Source organism: Mirounga angustirostris, unplaced genomic scaffold (assembly GCF_029215605.1).
Source record: "Mirounga angustirostris isolate CCGP_5_RB_7025 unplaced genomic scaffold, mMirAng1.0.hap1 SCAF_3, whole genome shotgun sequence".
Classification (NCBI taxonomy): Eukaryota; Metazoa; Chordata; class Mammalia; order Carnivora; family Phocidae; genus Mirounga; species Mirounga angustirostris.
In genome coordinates this window covers 120,696,720-120,714,175 of record NW_026991711.1, presented here as the reverse complement: position 1 = coordinate 120,714,175, position 17,456 = coordinate 120,696,720, and the positions used below count along the sequence as shown (strand labels likewise).

At 35.7% G+C, this 17,456-nt stretch overlaps 1 protein-coding gene across 1 annotated transcript in view; it reads right to left on the bottom strand.

The window, feature by feature from the left end:
• Nucleotides 1–1,091: 1,091 nt before the first annotated feature.
• The window catches only part of KCNJ3 (potassium inwardly rectifying channel subfamily J member 3), a 152,451-nt gene continuing 136,086 nt past the window's right edge, over nt 1,092–17,456 (bottom strand). Inside the window, exon 3 of the mRNA XM_045868840.3 lies at nt 1,092–4,414. Within this exon, the coding sequence (XP_045724796.1) occupies nt 3,828–4,414 (587 nt within the window). The 3' untranslated portion in view covers nt 1,092–3,827. The remainder of the gene's footprint in view (nt 4,415–17,456) is intronic.

Here is a 17,456-nt window from a genome sequence, read left to right as displayed (position 1 = left end):
TCGTCTTTTAGGAGTTAAGAGTCTCGTGATAAACTGAATCGAGGACTAAGAGTAATTCACTGTTGGAAAGTGGAAAACTGATGAGCACACTGTAAAAATTAAACCTAATCATGTTTTGAGAGTTTAATATAGTTTTTATAAAACTGAACGTGCAGTATTGAATACATGAATTTATATTTTTGTAACCTAAATGACCTTGCACATTTAAATAATTAATTGCATGCCAGAAAATGCAATTAGCTTGATTCTAACTTGCATACTATGTACAATGTAATTCAAGCACGAATTCTGAAGTAGAGTCCACAGAGGTGCTGCGCAGTCAAGCTGAACTCTCTTCATAGTATGGAATTGTAGAAATTTTTCATAATACAGATATACAGATAGGATATAAGCCACCTTCTCCATAATCTCATTCTTTCTGCAACAGAAATAATCCATTTTGGCCCGTTCTCTCTATACAAATAGGCTCTTCAGTACCGAGACAACTAAATACATTTCTTAGGATTTAAAGCTCTATATGGATGGATTTAAAACCACATAAGGATTTTTCAGAAATAACTAATGATAAAATATCCTTATTTTTAATTTGTATATATTTACAAAACTATTCACATATTGCTGAGAAGAATATTTTAATTGAAGATAGGCATTATTAAAATAATCGTATTTCTTTTATTCACATCATTTTGATAAATAGAATGAAATATTTTACCATGACAGGAGCTATACCATGAAAATCCCACAAAAGGGACTAGTTTCCAGTTGTTAAGTAGAGTTATTCAGTTCAATGAACATATTACATTTTGCTTTCCAATCGTCACCACATTGGTGGGCTGACAATTATCCTGGCTTCTGTTGACTTTTATTCTCTTTGATTTGAGTTCTTATAACTTCCTGAAATGGAAATACCAGAGATTTATGTTTTATGCAGTCAATAAAATTCATTACTTTTCACTGCTGAGAAAACATGTCATATACAGATTGAACAAATGTTACATGAAATCACTTTGATAAGAAGTCCTGCAGGCTGAAATATATGAAATGGAGATGATCTTTCTTGGAATGATCGGCGTCAAAAAAATCAGCAAAAAGAGAAGAAAAAGCAATTCTTTATTTTTATCCAAATATATCAGACTTCATAATTTAGTTTCAACAAAAACATAGAATCACCATATAATGTATCATCCAAACCAGGACATTCGAAGAGTGAAAGGGAGTGCTATTATTAATTACACAGGTACAACAGGTATAAACTGGAACTTTCCCGAGGAAACTGGGCCCTCTGATCAACTTAGCAATACGCGCTAAACTGCAATTACATGCAGAAATCATACCTTTCCCATACATATGTGGAAAAGATAAAGGAATAGCATCACTGAGAAAAATTAATTTTGGCAACAGTGGTTCTTTCTCATTATGCAGATGTCTGTTGAAATATCACTTGCTCCCTAAGCCAGTCACCTCTTCTAAAATAATCAATTCGTAGCCCACCTAGTCATTTTCCATTTTGATGTCCTGTTTTTCTTACCTTAAACTGATATTTTGAGTATCTGAAATGATCTCATTTGTGTTGTCTCCACAGGGCCCCTCCCCACTCTCCTACCAATATGCAGTGTTCAAATGGGCAGCGACCTCCTCTGACTGAGTCATAGCCAAATCTCCAGGACCTAAAACTGCCTAGGACATAAAAGGCATGCAAAAATTTTGTTGAATGAATGAGTGAATACATTCAGAGAGTTTGTTTTTGGTCCCATATTCTCCTTGGTACCAAAGACAATAGAATGACTCCTCAAATTAAATTATGGCTCTCTTTAGTGTTAAGTGTTTGGACTAAATGATCTATGGAGTTTCTTCCACTGATAATAAATGTCTCATGCCCCCTAGACCCCCTTCTCTCTCTGCTATTATTTCATTTTCTATAACCAGCAAATGGGATCAAGGGGTAGAGCAACTAGCTCTATTCACAGTGGATGAATGCTCAAGGTTGATCATTTTGCCAGTAACAATTCCCTGGGATATGTTTGCACCTACAGAATTTGGTTGATACAGAGGTAGCCAGAAGGTATCATTGAAGTTATGATAGAATTGTTGATGTAATAATTTTCCAATAAGAAAATCATCACAGGATTGCTAAAAAAATGGGAAATGATGGGAGCCCAAACCAGCCATTAAGGATTTAGATATTAATAAGGAGAAATAGCTTAATTCTGGAGAGACTTACAATGCAATGCCCAAAGAAATTTTATAGGAAAATCCATGATATTTTGATAAGGAGCACTTATAAATTTTCATAAAAATCTCTGCATTCCAAATCTTTATTTTGTAGGTGTTCTTCTGAGCAATAGTTTCTTTTTATTTCCACCAATGAGTAATAAGTATCAGACCTTGGGGTTAGAAAAATAGTACTGCTAAAATTACTTTGGTAGGCCAGGGATCCAAGACACCCATAAAATCAGTGTTTACCAAACAAACAAGCAAACAAAAAAGCCCACATGGGTAAAATATCTTCAATTCATCTAATTTAAAATTCTCTCAGGTATATACAGAACATTCTTCCTGAATGGAGTGACAGGCATGGGTGGGATAGGTTCCCCAGATGGGGGAAAAAGTCTGTCCTGATACATAAATGCCACAAACAAGAGAACAGCATTAAAAAAGAGACTCATTTAGACATACATATTTTAAGCAGAAATATTTATCATCTGTTTCATTGTATTGTTGTATCTCCTCAAGAATAAATTATTGGTTTTTAAAATGACAGAAATTTCAGAAAAAGAGTGGAAATGTTACCAATTGACTCATTTGAAACAGGGAACATTAATTATGTAATTTCAAGCAGATTCTGATATATTCAATGTAAGTTGGCTACTGATGATTACAACGATTCAGCATCTGTTCAGAGCTCATGTTTGTGTTAGATCATATACAAAACAGATTTCCAGACTTCAAGTAGTCCAGAAAAGGACCAATTCTCAAATTAACCAATTTTTCCCTAGTACTAGCAACTTTTAAAAATCATAAGAAATTTTTAGCATATTGGTATGCTCTAAAATTTACAAGTTAAATATATAATGGTTACATTTATGCGGGGCCATAAATAGCATAGACTCATGTGACTCCCTCATATAAAGTACAATTGATAACCTCCCAGGACCTTAAACAGCAGAAAACATTAAATCAGATTTTAAAATGACAAAAAATTTAAGGCTAAAATATTTGGTATTAATAATTAATGCCAGAAGCCTTCCTAGCCTAATAAAGTAAACATGCACAAGAACTACAAGTTTGAACAAAACATCACAATTTTATCGGATATATATGTATGTATGTGCGTGTGTGTGTGTGTATATACACATATGGGTGCGTATACACACACACACACACACACACACACACATATAGTTTTATCGCCCTGAAAACTATCCACTCATGTTTGGCTTAATACATATGTTAGAAATGTCGTGAAGAGTACCACCTCTTTAAATATATATATATATATATATATGTATTTTTCCAGAATATACAATATAAATATACCATATATAAATCATGCCATAAAACTAAATGCAAAATTTGCACATTATTGCATGCTTGATGTGATAATACATGCCCGTTAATAAGAACTTTCTTAGGATGTCCTCCCTTTACATAACTTTTGCTTTCTGCACAGTGGCAATACTTGGGAAGAAAGGGTTCTCAAATATGCATATATATGACTGGGGGGGGTGGGAAATGTACCTTTCGGATTCCTTCGAGAATTACCTCATCAGCCAAATATTGGACTATTACTAAATCAAACAGCAAATAATGCCTATGGGGGTGTTTTGTTATGTGAATCGATCAGAGTTCATTTTTCTTAATTTGGCTGGGAGATTCCCTTCCATCCTCGCTGCTCCTCCAGCCATCTTTTGAAGCTTTGGTGGCAAGTCGGCCACTGACTGGCTCATGGGGTCAGACAACATCTTGGTGGTTTTCGATACCAGTTTTTCTTCTGAGTTACCGGGAACTGAACTTATTCGTTGAAGTTTCATGGGCAAATCTCCCAAGCTGTAGGCTTTTTCTGAAGTTGTAGAACTCATCCTCAAGAGTTTTTTGGGGAAGTCTTCTCTTCCGGTAATTTTCTGTAGCTTAGATGGAAGTTTTGTAGTAATGTCATCCAGTCCATCTAAGCATTCCACAGAATTATGTCTTTCTTTGCTGTTAGTTATGGCTGGTGCTATTAAAGGGGATGACATAAGAAGCATCTCCTCCTGTTCTTTCACACTATAAGGTGGGGTGGGGACTTCAAATGTCGCATGGAACTGGGAGTAATCAACTTTAAAGAACCCTTCTTCTAAGGAAATCACAGGAAAAAAACGATGACCCCAAAGAACTTCATCTTCAGTGTAAGATGTTCGAGCTTGACAAGTCATCCCTATAAGCAAAAAGAAAATCTTTGATAAATTATGCATAGTAGAAGGAAATACAAAGCCAGTTTGACCTAAGGAATTCATTTTGCTTTCTTATTTAAGCTTTGAACTGCTTGTCTAAGTAGACTGAATAAAAGAATATGTTAAAAGTTTTCATGTTAATAGTTTTAATACATATACTTTCTTCCAATGAAAAACGCAGGGAACTTTTACTGTACATGTTTGGGGGACGGTACATCGAGGCCTAATTAATTGCTTTGCATCCATGAACCAAAAGTAAAAATGGCACAGATCAATTTCAGAACATATGTGTCTCTAGAAGAAGTGGAGAAATCACAAAATCATTTTCCCTTGTTCACGAAGCCATGTGATAATACGAAACAGACCCGACTTCGCAGCCAAACTTTACCACTGTGTACACTTAAGAAAGATACTTAACTAAGTATCATCGCGCTCTTCTGTAAAGCATGAATATACCTGCATCACAGGATGCTGAGTACAAAATCAAATAACATACAAAAATGTAAAATGTGTCATATAATGTCTTATTAAAGGGGAGCAAATATAACTATCCCAAGTATTTGCTTAATTAAAGAAAGTTGAAAATATTTTTATACCGGATAATGGAAGGTCATCGCAGTGGTTCTATTCTTCTGGACCTTTAAGGCCAGAATGAACTTCTGCTCAAGTCTTAGAAATCCATATGCTAAAATCAGTAATCTGTGACAATGTGATGTTTCCAGTTGTATTCCTGCTATGGGAATCTCTGAGACTGGATGCTGGATATCAGATCTAAAATTTTGCTATTTACATGTTATTTGGATACCATTTACCTCATGCTACTCTTTTTTACTCAACCATATTCTCTTCACAAATTATATATTTAGAGTGGGTTACTATTAAATCAGTCAACCTCTGCTATTCATTGGAGACGTGAACACTGGAAGTAAATGAATACACTTAAAACATATTATCAAATTTCAGTCTTATTTTAGCCAAAAGATATAATTTTCTGTAAGTTGTAAAATTCACTTTCTTCTACTTTTACTATCAGACTTCTAGTAGAGCCTATTAAAGCATAAAATAATAGACATGTTGTGAAAATGCACCTCTGTAAAATTAAGTATAATTTAACCAAACGATGACAGTCCTTCTGCTTACATTTCTATTCTCCCTCTGTCATTCTATAAAAAATAATTTCTATTGTGTTTAAGCCTGGAATAGTCTGGATAAAGGGATATTCTGTCTTTTCCCCCGACTAGTGATCACACAAAGAATATCTGAAATTAGGATAAATGCATAACTGAAAAGCAATATTGAAGGTAATTTCTTCCTTGAATCTTTCCAAACTCTTGCCTTGTGACTACTGGTGATAGATCACCAAGGAAGCAGTTATTACACTTACATATCATCCTTTTCCAGATGTTTTAAAAAAAATTGATGTAGAAGATGAATGCCGATCATATCTCAGGCACTGGGTTAGGTGCTATCTGTATATTATTTCTAATTCTCAATATCATCCTAACAAGAAAATATTCCTATGTCCAATTTAAAGATAAGGAACATAGCGCTCAGAGAAACGATTACCCCTTGACCTTCCTTGGGCACAGCTCTAGGAGACTGTAGAAAAAATACCGTATTATTCTAATTTCTGGTGGTTTGGTTGTTCTTTTTACTTTGCCATCATGTCTCTGTTACTTTAGTTAGGAACCCCATTCTAAACAACCTATCAAATTAACTGTCACAGTGAAAATCTGATATAGGCCAAATGCCAGTCTTCACAGTCAACATCTTATCAGGAATTGTTCCCGGAAACATTTATGTATGAGATAACAAAATTAGTTTAAAAAAGTAATTTGTAAGTCTTAGAAAGTAGCAACTGTCTTTTCAAACAATTTTCTAGCATCTATTTCATGAAAAAAATTACAGATCAATACTTATTCAGAAAAGATTCAAAAATGTTCTTCCTGATATAGTTACTGGACTTTATTTTGAATAGTTTAAAGATCTAGCGAAGTACCTAGAATAAATGACAACTATCAATGTACCTACCCATTAAGTCACAAAAAATAAAATAAATAAGTACCATATATTTGTTTAAAGAAGTACCCTTTTGTTTCTCTCCAAAAGCAATCACTCTCGTAAATTCTTTATGGATCTTTCCAGCCCAGGATATTAATTTAAATTTAAGAAAAAAATCATAAATATATATTTACTGCTAAGTAGTAGTACTTCCTTTATAACACCATTTTAATTTTTAAATATTATTCCACTGAAAATTGATGGTGGAGAGAATTATCTGAAGTAAGGAAACACAGTCAATACAACACAGTATAACATAGGTCTGTAGGTTTGTCCTTTGGTCACTATAAATCCATGTATATATTAATAGTTGAAGTAAATTCAGATCCTAAACTTTGTTCAATTACTTGTAACAGTAAGTGAGTAAATATTGAAACAAAATTTTATTACTATCACCATCTTAGCTCATTTCATTTTAGTGACTTTTTTTACATTGGGAAGGGAAGATGAAATTAAAAATCAAAATTCTGTCCCCATTATTTGTCATTATAACATACCACATTGCTGATCCTTACCCTGAGTTGTTTCCTGTGAAGTTATCAGAAATCATAGAAAAAACACTGGGGAAATTTAAATGGTGGGGAAAAGTGGGGGAAATAAAGTCTTATAAAACTTTCACTTTGGGGAAACAAGCCGTCGATTATTAAGGTGCATATGGCACAATGATATCTACAATGTCAACAGGTATTTCAAACATTTGTTCACATACAAATACCCGTAAGCATTGTTACTCAAAGCCAGTGGATGATCCTGACAGAAAAGTATGGTGGGGAGATTTTATTCTACTATATGAAATTAACTAACTTCCCTCCATAGCAAACTGTAATACTTGTGAGGCAGCATCTTTATAAAGCTGAAAAGTATTAACTTTGGCTGTCAATTCCATTACTTAAGTAGCTTGTGAAAATTACCTGAAACTCCCTGAGCTTCAGTTCTCTCTTCTACAAAGCAGAGTAGTATCCTCCCATAAAAGCATAGAGAGTTTGGGACAAGGGCACAAAACAGTGCTTGGTATTTAGGCAGTGCTTAATAATGACTGCTGGGTTTACTGTTCTGTAGTGATCATTCGCATTTCCTGCTGTCCCTGAAAATTAGTGTTCCTGCATTAACGTAAGTGGGGGATTTTGACATATTAGTAATTTGTGCCATATTAGCAATACAGAAAATTAAATTAAAAAATGGCTAGATACCAGATAGCAATTCCCTTTTTGGAAATGTCCGTTAAATATTCAAAATGTTTTAAAATATAGAAAAACGTGCATTACTCACATTCCCAATTTTTAGGGTTTCTTCTTTTCTACCTAAGTATCTGTAATAGCTTGGGAGACTGAGTGTAGAAGCTTGGGGTGGTATTAAAAAGGCCTGCAGCAAGGTGACTAAAACCATGACAATACTTTAGTAATTATACCAAGAACATTTGCCAGCACTTTAACCCTCGTTTGTTTTCTGCTGTTTCTTTTACACTTTCATTAGATGTAGGCACACAAATATAAACATTTCCAATTCAACAGCATCATAGTTATTTTAAGATTTTTTTTCTTTTTTAAGTTTTTACTTAAATTCCAGTTACCTAACATATAATGTTAGTTTCTGTAGTAGAATTCTGTGATTCATCACTTATATACCCAGTGCTCTTCACAAGTGCCCTCCTTCATCCTCACCACCCATTTAACCCATTCCTCTGCCTGCTTCCCCTCTAGTAACCCTCAATTTGTTCTCTATATTTAAAAGAGTCTGTTTCATGCTTTGCTTCTCTCTTTTTATTCCCCCATGTTCATCTGTTTCATTTCCTAAATTCCACATATAAGTGAAATCATATGGTATCTGTCTTTCTCTGACTGACTTATTTAGCATAATAAATTCTAGCCCCAGCCCTCAGGATGCTTCTCAATCCCCAAGGGCCTGGCCCTGCCCCTGCACCATCCCTCAGACTCCCTGGCACTTGAGCCCCCCACCCCCACCCCTGCAGTGCCTTTCACCTTTTTTTTTTTTTTACCCAGAAATCCAGGGAGTTGGTAGGGATAAGTCCTGCCAAGGGGGGCCCAAGGGAGAGGAGGGGATAGGCTTCAGGGATCCTTTATTCTTGTAGTAATAATAATACTAACAATGGGAAAATGGGGTGGGGAGAGAAAACCAGACCATTAAAACTGCTTGTGGGGGGCACCTGGGTGGCTCAGTTGTTAAGCGTCTGCCTTCGGCTCAGGTCATGATCCCAGGGTCCTGGGATCGAGCCCCGCATCAGGCTCCCCGCTCTGCGGAAGGCCTGCTTCTCCCTCTCCCACTCCCCCTGCTTGTGTTCCCTCTCTCACTGTGTCTCTCTTTGTCAAATAAATAAAATCTTTAAAAAAATAAAATAAAATAAAACTGCTCGTGGTTTAATCCCCATTCAGGCTCCTCTTTTTACGTGACCTGGACACTGTGGACTTGACAGGGAGGGGGCAAGAGTCAAAGCCGGGGAGGTCCTTCCCAGGACAAGGAGACACTGACCAAGACAGACAGGAAAAGAGCAGTCTTCCTCCACCCAGTTCTTTGTGGTGCCTTTTGCATCCAGGACACTGAGGCCTCTGCTCATACTCCTCACTTACCCCCAAACCCCTGAAAAAAAATACAATCCAGAAATGACCAAATGACCTCACTTACCCCCCAACCCCTGAAAAAAAATACAATCCAGAAATGATTCTCTTTCCATAATTTGGCTATTGTTGATAATGATGTTATAAACATCAAGGTGCATGTGTCCCTTTGAATCAGTATTTTCTTTTTTTAAAGATTTTATTTATTTATTTGACAGAGAGAGACACAGCGAGAGAGGGAACACAAGCAGGGGGAGTGGGAGAAGGAGAAGCAGGCTTTCTGCCAAGCGGGGAGCCCGATTCGGGGCTCGATCCCAGGACCCTGGGATCATGACCTGAGCCGAAGGCCGACGTCTAATGACTGAGCCACCCAGGTGCCCCTCCTTTGATTCAGTATTTTTGTATCCAGCATCATAGCTTTTAAATCTGGTTTCAACTCAGAATATTAATGTGAAGTTAACATATGGATAGTGATATTAAAGCATTATAAGTTGGATAACAGAGAAATGCCTTTGATGGTCAATCTGCAGTTTAGACAATGTTCTAAGATAACACATAATTGACAGACTACCTCTTTTTACAAAAGTTTTCCCAAAATGATGTTAAAAAAATAAAATACAATTGAAAAGATTTAAAGTAAATATAATTATGTTTCCTAAGAATCTGTGTGTAGCATTGTATTCTTCCTTGTAGGTTGCTTCACCTTATGCTTCTTACTCTAAATCATTTTTAAATAATCCATGCTTAGATTCATAATTGCAAATGCCATTTGAATCGAAATAAATGCAGGTAGGTAAATAGCATTATTCACAGGGTACTATATGACTGCAACTCTTAACCGGCAGTGCGGCTGTTTGTGTATTTTAACCAGGTTCCAGACTTGAACAAATGTGATGAAAATCAACACGAGCTCATCTCTGTGGAAACTGGTAAAGCAACAGATGCTGCTACTGGAAATAGCTGGGACTTTTGATCCTCAGATGAAAAACATTTTGTGAAAAAAAAGATTTATTCTCTGCATTAATTCTTAGATAAAAAAGCTATTATTGCTGCTTAATGTATTCCAGCACTAGTGGGTTGATCTAAAATGATAGAGGCAACGGAGGCTAACCTTTTTCCTTTTGACTGTCCCCCTTCCTGATTCTACCTGGAGGCTTCTCTTTAACTGAACTGAACACTCATTCAAATAACAAGTCTGAGAGCTTTTTAAGTGAAAATGGCAAAGCAAGTTGCTATTTGACAAGTCCTTAATGAAACTTTCAGAATGCCTCCAATTCAGTTATTCTCTGTTGTTTCTGCTAGTCAGAAACGGTCGCCTACATGAGGTGGGTACGAGATGGTTAAACACAATATAACCACAGGCCAAGGGGAATGTCTGGATGCTGTGACACAGAAAACATCAAATAATCAATAACTTCTGCATAGCGGAGGATTTATCTAAACCTTAATATAGAAGTTGCTGAGAGAGAGAAAGAGAGAGTGAGAGAGAGAAAGAGAGAAAACTCCCATTAGGGTGGCTGTGTTTTATGTGTGCACTAAACAAAAGGGAGAAAAAGAGAAAATCTCTTCTAATTAAGCCATGTAGTAATAATGATAGGTGACAATAATAACAAGTAATATTCCTGTAGGGCTCACTGGGTCCAAGAGTCTTTCTAAGCACATTGTACATGTTATCTTGACTTCTCACAACTCTGAGGAAGTACTTGAACCCCAGTTCCGCTACTAATTAATGTGTGACCTTGAAAACAACTATTAAATCTCTTTAATCCTCAGTTTCATCAGCTGTAAATTAAGGCCCACTCTACTAATTTTACATAGATATTGTGAGTATTAAATAAAATTAAGTGATATGTATAAATTGCATGTGCAATAAATATTGCTTATTTCTTCCAGAAGAGTCCCTAAATGGAGGTTACCTGACTATGCTACAAGTTTCATTTATATGCACACACACACACACAACACACCTGCAATTTCAGCCAAATAATATATTGTTTTTCTTCATCAAATCTGTCTTTTTGTCTTTTTTTTTCCAAATTGGCAGTGTTTTTTATAAATGAATCGACTAACAGCTTAGCATGTGCAGCATGTGCTATTATCCCCAGCAATTTCCTAGACTGCCCTACGTTATTGCTCTGAGCATTACTAAATAAAGTCTGTAGCCACCTCTTCCCTGTGGTACTCACCCAATTTTGCCCATCTCCCAAGCTACCATAACTGTAAGGCTTACTTGGCATTCTTTGCCTGCTCTCTGTTGTGGTGCACTGAGCTGAACCCAAGTTTAAACTATAAACTTTCTGAGGAAGTATATGATGCTTGAGTTTTTTTTTTTTTTAATCTTGTTTATAAAAACAAAGACACTGTACACCACTGTTCAATAATACTAAGGTTATGGCATCAGGCTCCTCTGGGATATAGGTTGCAAAGCTATTAAGAATATATAAATTGCTTCCAGAAACTGCAGTTTTCAAGTAGATGGAATCCCTTTAAAGCACAATCTATTCTGCTCAGACACTTTTAGAGAAGAGTAGAAGTTTCTGGCATGCATTCAACCCAATATTATCCTCTATTATTTACAGCACTTGGTCTTACAATGTGTTAGCAGACATAACCTTGCCATTATTGCTCAAGCTAGGTCAAAAAATTCTAAAAAGATTAAAAGATAAAAGGAAGAAGAAAAACCCAATTACATTTGTTAGAAAATAAAATGTCAATAAGAAACTTAGCAACAGGGCGCCTGGGTGGCTCAGTCGTTAAGCGTCTGCCTTCGGCTCAGGTCATGATCCCAGGGTCCTGGGATCGAGTCCCACATCGGGCTCCCTGCTCGGCAGGAAGCCTGCTTCTCGCTCTCCCACTCCCCCTGCTTGTGTTCCTGCTCTCGCTCTCTGTCAAATAAATAAATAAAATCTTTAAAAAAAAAAAGAAAAGAAAAGAAACTCAGCAACAAAGATTTCAAATGTAATACTTCAGGTTTCTCAGTTTCCAGAAGAACAAAAGAAAGGAAAATAGATTTTTAATGACAACAGAGAAAATGTTAGACTCCCAAAAAGGAATATAAATGCAGGTGTGAACAGTTAATGGCAGGTAGAAAATATGACAGATAATTCATGGTCATCCTGTTGAAAACGTATTTAAGAGACTCAAGCTTATATTAAGCCAAAGAACGTGGGCTTTGAATATTGAGGTTGCTGTGGTTTTAACCACACACAATTAGTAAGACCTTAGGCATATTATTGAAATTATCTGAACCTTAATTGCTGTAAAACATGGACAGTTACAAGGGATAAAGATATATAATTTATAAGGTTATTGCAATTACAAATTATATAATCTATTTAATGGGTCTACTATATTACCTAGTAAATAAGAAAGGCTCAGTAATAGGTAGCTATTATCAATCATTATCATTACTGGGGTTCCAATTAGCTAAAAGGTCATTTTAGATATATTTTGATTCTTTAGTGATCACCCAATTTCTCAGAAATAACTCCAAGCAAATGAAATAATTTTTGCATATTTGGTTTCTATTAATTTGACATAGACCATGCTGTCCACATATATCTGAAATAAGAGGAAGGCCCATTAGCACCTATAATATAAACAGAGTAATGCCTGGCACTGTCAACATGGTGTACCCTGCACAAATGTGACTGGCTTTACAGCAGCAAATACTTCCCTTGGAATACAATTAACTTCTCTGCCGTGTTGACAAGGCACTACACTCAGCTCTCCGCTCCCACTTCATACAGAAGCATTACAGGATTTGACCAATACACTTTCAACTGACTATTGTTTCCTTAACCCAACAGTGGAAATGTTCCATTCTGAGAGTATGGCTTTCTCTTTTCCTGTATGGCACCAATTAAAACATGTTTCCTTACACTGACCATTACAGAACCAGAACAATAACTACCTAAATCTATTCCTTCTATAGTTTTCTCCTGTTAAAATAGGATTTTTAGCTTCTAAAACATCTTAATGACGTAAATATGATGGAACCAAATTACTGTTGGGGAATACCCCATATTATAAGACTGACATCAGAAAAGATGTTTTTCAAAGGGCAAATATAATACATTTATCACTTAAAAAAAAAAGAACATTTTTCAGATAATGCTGGAATTTAATTATTTTGAAGAACATTATCTCTAGTCATAGGGAAGAAAACTTTTTGAAATATTGTCTAAAGCAATAACACACACGTCAGCTTTTAAAAACTGTTACATATAAATTACAGTAATTAAATGCTTATATTATTTCCTGTTTTTTTTAAAGATATTCCTAGAACTGTATTTTAAAATGTCATTCATATCTGCTTTATATGGGGTTATGAACTGAAAGTCTGTGTCCCCTTAATATACAGGTTGCAATCCTAACCTCTAATGTGATAGTATTAGGAGGCAGGGCCTAGAAACTTTTAAATTATGTGATATTTAAACAAAATAAATAAATAAAATTTAAACAAGAAATAAGAAACAAACGCAAAACTTACCAGCATATCTTCCTAGCTCCTTCAAAAACTAAGTGTCCATTATAGTTTTATCTCTTTAAAAACTCTTAACGATAACTACAACACATAGTAAAAGATATATGCTATATCCAAAGTATTTTCTATGTATATTGTAATTCTCTCCACCATTCTATGAAGTATGTAGTCTTCATTTTCTCATATGATAGATAATGATACTGAGGTATTAGGAAGGGAAATAGCTTGTCCAATGTCACATGACAAGACACGGTGGTAGTCAAGGTGTAAAGTCATGCCCTCCAGTTCCATGCTATTCTTTTTAACCTGTACGTTATTTTGCTCCAATTTTCTTGAATGGATGGCTTTCCCATTAAAAATTACTATGTTCTAGGGGTGCCTGCGTGGCTCAGTTGGTTGAGCAACTGCCTTCAGCTCGGGTCATGATCCCAGGGTCCTGGCATCGAGTCCCACATCAGGCTCCTTGCTCAGCGGGAGCCTACTTCTCCCTCTCCCTCTGCCTGCTGCTCCCCCTGCTTGGGTTCTTTCTCTGTCAAATAAATAAATAATTTTTAAAAAAATAATTTTTAAAAAATTTTTAAATAATTTTTTTAAAAATTACAATGTTCCAGACATATTACTTGGTCCATGTATCAAATGCTTGAAATGTCCTCTCTCATCTCTCTACCTCTTGATGTAATTCCTCATATTCAAAGCTCAAATCAAATGCCATTAAATGTATGAAATCTTTCCTGATCTTTCTACTTTAATTTATTGTCTTTGAAATATACCATATTGTCATGCACACACACACACACGTGTGCAAAGGCACATACAGCCACATTTCTCAGCCACTAGGTACTATAAATATCTCAGTGACATGCATAATTAACTTCATTCAGTAATAACACTTAACATTTAATTTATTAAACATCTCTTTTCTGCCAGGTACTCTTCTACATGCTGAACGACAAGATGCTATGGCAATGGAATGAAGGATCAACCCACTCAACCTCTATGTTTAAATCTAGTCTCGAAAAGCGAGTAGTAGTTTGTTACACGGTCCCTGTCTACCGTGTGAGAAAGACACATTGTGGGCTGGGTAAAGAGCATATGCAAAAGCACAACCAGCTGCACCGGAATTTAAGACACAGTTTCTTTTTTTTTTTTTTTAAAGATTTTATTAATTTATTTAACAGAGAGAGCACAAGTAGGGGAGCTGCAGAGAGAGGGAGAGGGAGAAGCAGACTCCTCGCCAAGCAGGGAGCCCGATATGGGGCTTGATCCCAGGACCCTGGGATCATGACCTGAGCCGAAGGCAGACGCTTAACCGACTGAGCCACCCGGGCGTCTCTAAGACACAGTTTCTATTTGTCCATTCGCTGTGGTTACAAACACGTATCAGATTGGAATAAGCTTCTTAAGGGAGCTCTTATCTACCTTGGCATCTCTAGTATCCAACACTGTGCCAGGTATTAGATGCTCAATGCATTCTTCAGGAGAGATACTAGGAGGAATGGAGGAACAGGAAGAATAGGAAAGTTAAAAATGTCAGTGCTGGAGAAGTCAACTTTTTGAATGACACAGAACTCTCATACTGGTCAGTAATCTACTAGATTGCCAGATCCACTAGAAGAGGTCACTAACAAAAATGCAAGGGACATAATGATACTAAGAACTTCTTATTTTGATTAGTGAAGTGGGGCAGGGGAGAATATAAAAATAAATTATATATAATCACTATATAAAATATGAATGACTCTTCTGCCACAAAGAAGCAAGAGACACTTGCTCATAAATCACATTCAGTGGTAACCAGTTAGTTTTTCCCTCACCTTTTTGTGAAAATATGATGGACAGATGTATTTCTAGATATATTTTCTAGAGAGGTTAGATTTATTTGCATTTAACCATTAAGCCACATAATTAAAGTAATTGGATATTTTGATACACTTGAATACTTGACCTCTAGTTAAATCTAAAGCTTTGGTGAAATTTCTATCCCTCATGCCACTGTAACTGTTCATTTTAGAAAATGCAGTATATCCATTTTTACCTGATAATTGAAAACTTGTTTTCTCCCAAAGTTGTAAGGCTTACTTTTTGTATAGGCTGCTATATCTTTTCAGTCTCAAACTATAGCTATTTTTTAACGTCTCCTTTGGCAGAAATTCAAATATTTTTTTTTGTTTGCTTGCAGGCTTAGAACAGAACCTGGATAAATATTTACAATTCAACAGTTATTCTGGTTCCATGCTTTGCAATAAAAAGAGAATTTTGCTTCTAATTTTTGCTCTGAAGTTATTTATAGAAACTTATTGAAATGTAAAATAAAGTCTCTATAATTTTATGGACACTATTACCGAGTGCTTTTTATTATAGATGTGAAAATGTCACTTCGAAGTAATAATCACAAACATATGATATTTAGCACATGTATTTTAAAAGAAAACTGAATGATTGGCTTTAACATGTACATGTCTGTCTTATGAAACCATTTCATTTTCTGCCATGACGTAAACAGGTGTTTAAAAATTAAAGTATTAAGTTTCCCTATCAACATCACTCATCATCAGGGAAATACAAAGCAAAACTCCAATGAGATATCACCTCATAGCTGTCAGAATGGCTAAAATCAAAAACAAAAGAAACAGCAAGTTTTGGCAAGTATGTGGAAAAGAGGAACCCTACTGCACTGTTGGTGGGAATGCAAACTGGTGCAGACACTGTGGAAAACAGTATGGAGGTTCCTCAAAAATTTAAAAACAGAATTACCACATGATCCAATAATTGCACTACCAGGTATTTACCCAAAGAATATGAAAAAAACAGAGATCTATCTGAAAAGATATATGCACGTCTATGTTTATTGCAGCAGCATAATTTACAATAGTCAAAATATGGAAGCAACCCAAGTGCCCACCAATAGATAAGTGGATAAAGAAGTGGGGTGTGTGTGTGTATGTATATTGTGTGTATACACATTACTCAGCCATAATAAAGAATGAAATCCTGCCATTTGCAACAGCATGGATGGATCTACAGGGTATTAATGCTAAGTGAAACAAATCAGTCAGAGTAAGATAAATACCCTATGATTTCACTCATGTGGAATTTAAGAAACAAAATAAATGAACAAAGAAAAAAAGACAAACAAAAAAACAGACTCAAATACAGAGAACAAATTGGTGGTTGCCAGAGGGGAGATTAATGGGGGATGGGTGAAAGAGGTGAAGGGAAGAAGAGTACACTTATTGGGATGAGCACTGAATAATGTAGAGAATTACTGAATCACTGTATTGTACACCTGAAATTAACATAACACTATATGTGAATTATACTAGGATTTTTAAAAAAGTTTCCCTAAACCACATGGTTTCTCAGCTTCTTTGATATCATTTTAATTCACTTTAATTTTTTAACAAAAGAAAATCACTTTAAAAAAGCCACAATATAAAAATGCTGAAGCAGATAGCATATGGGATGCAATCAGAAACTTCCTTAAGATTGACATTTTCTAAAAGGAAATGATAACTGAACTCCCTAAAGTTTATCTTAAAATATAGTTGAACTCCTAAGGCAGCCTAGATTTTCTCCCAGATTTTAAAATGAAAAATGAGGGGCGCCTGGGTGGCTCAGTTGGTTAAGCGACTGCCTTCGGCTCAGGTCATGATCCTGGAGTCCCAGGATCGAGTCCCACATCGGGCTCCCTGCTCAGCGGGGGGTCTGCTTCTCCCTCTGACCCTCTTCCCTCTCGTGCTCTCTGTCTCTCATTCTCTCTCTCAAATAAATAAATAAAATCTTAAAAAAAAATTAAAATTAAAAAAAATAAATAAAATGAAAAATGACCTGTCTACAAACATTCTGTTAATGGTAGAGATACTGGCAAAATTCTTATCTGACCTGGTGATTTTTGGGGGAAATTTT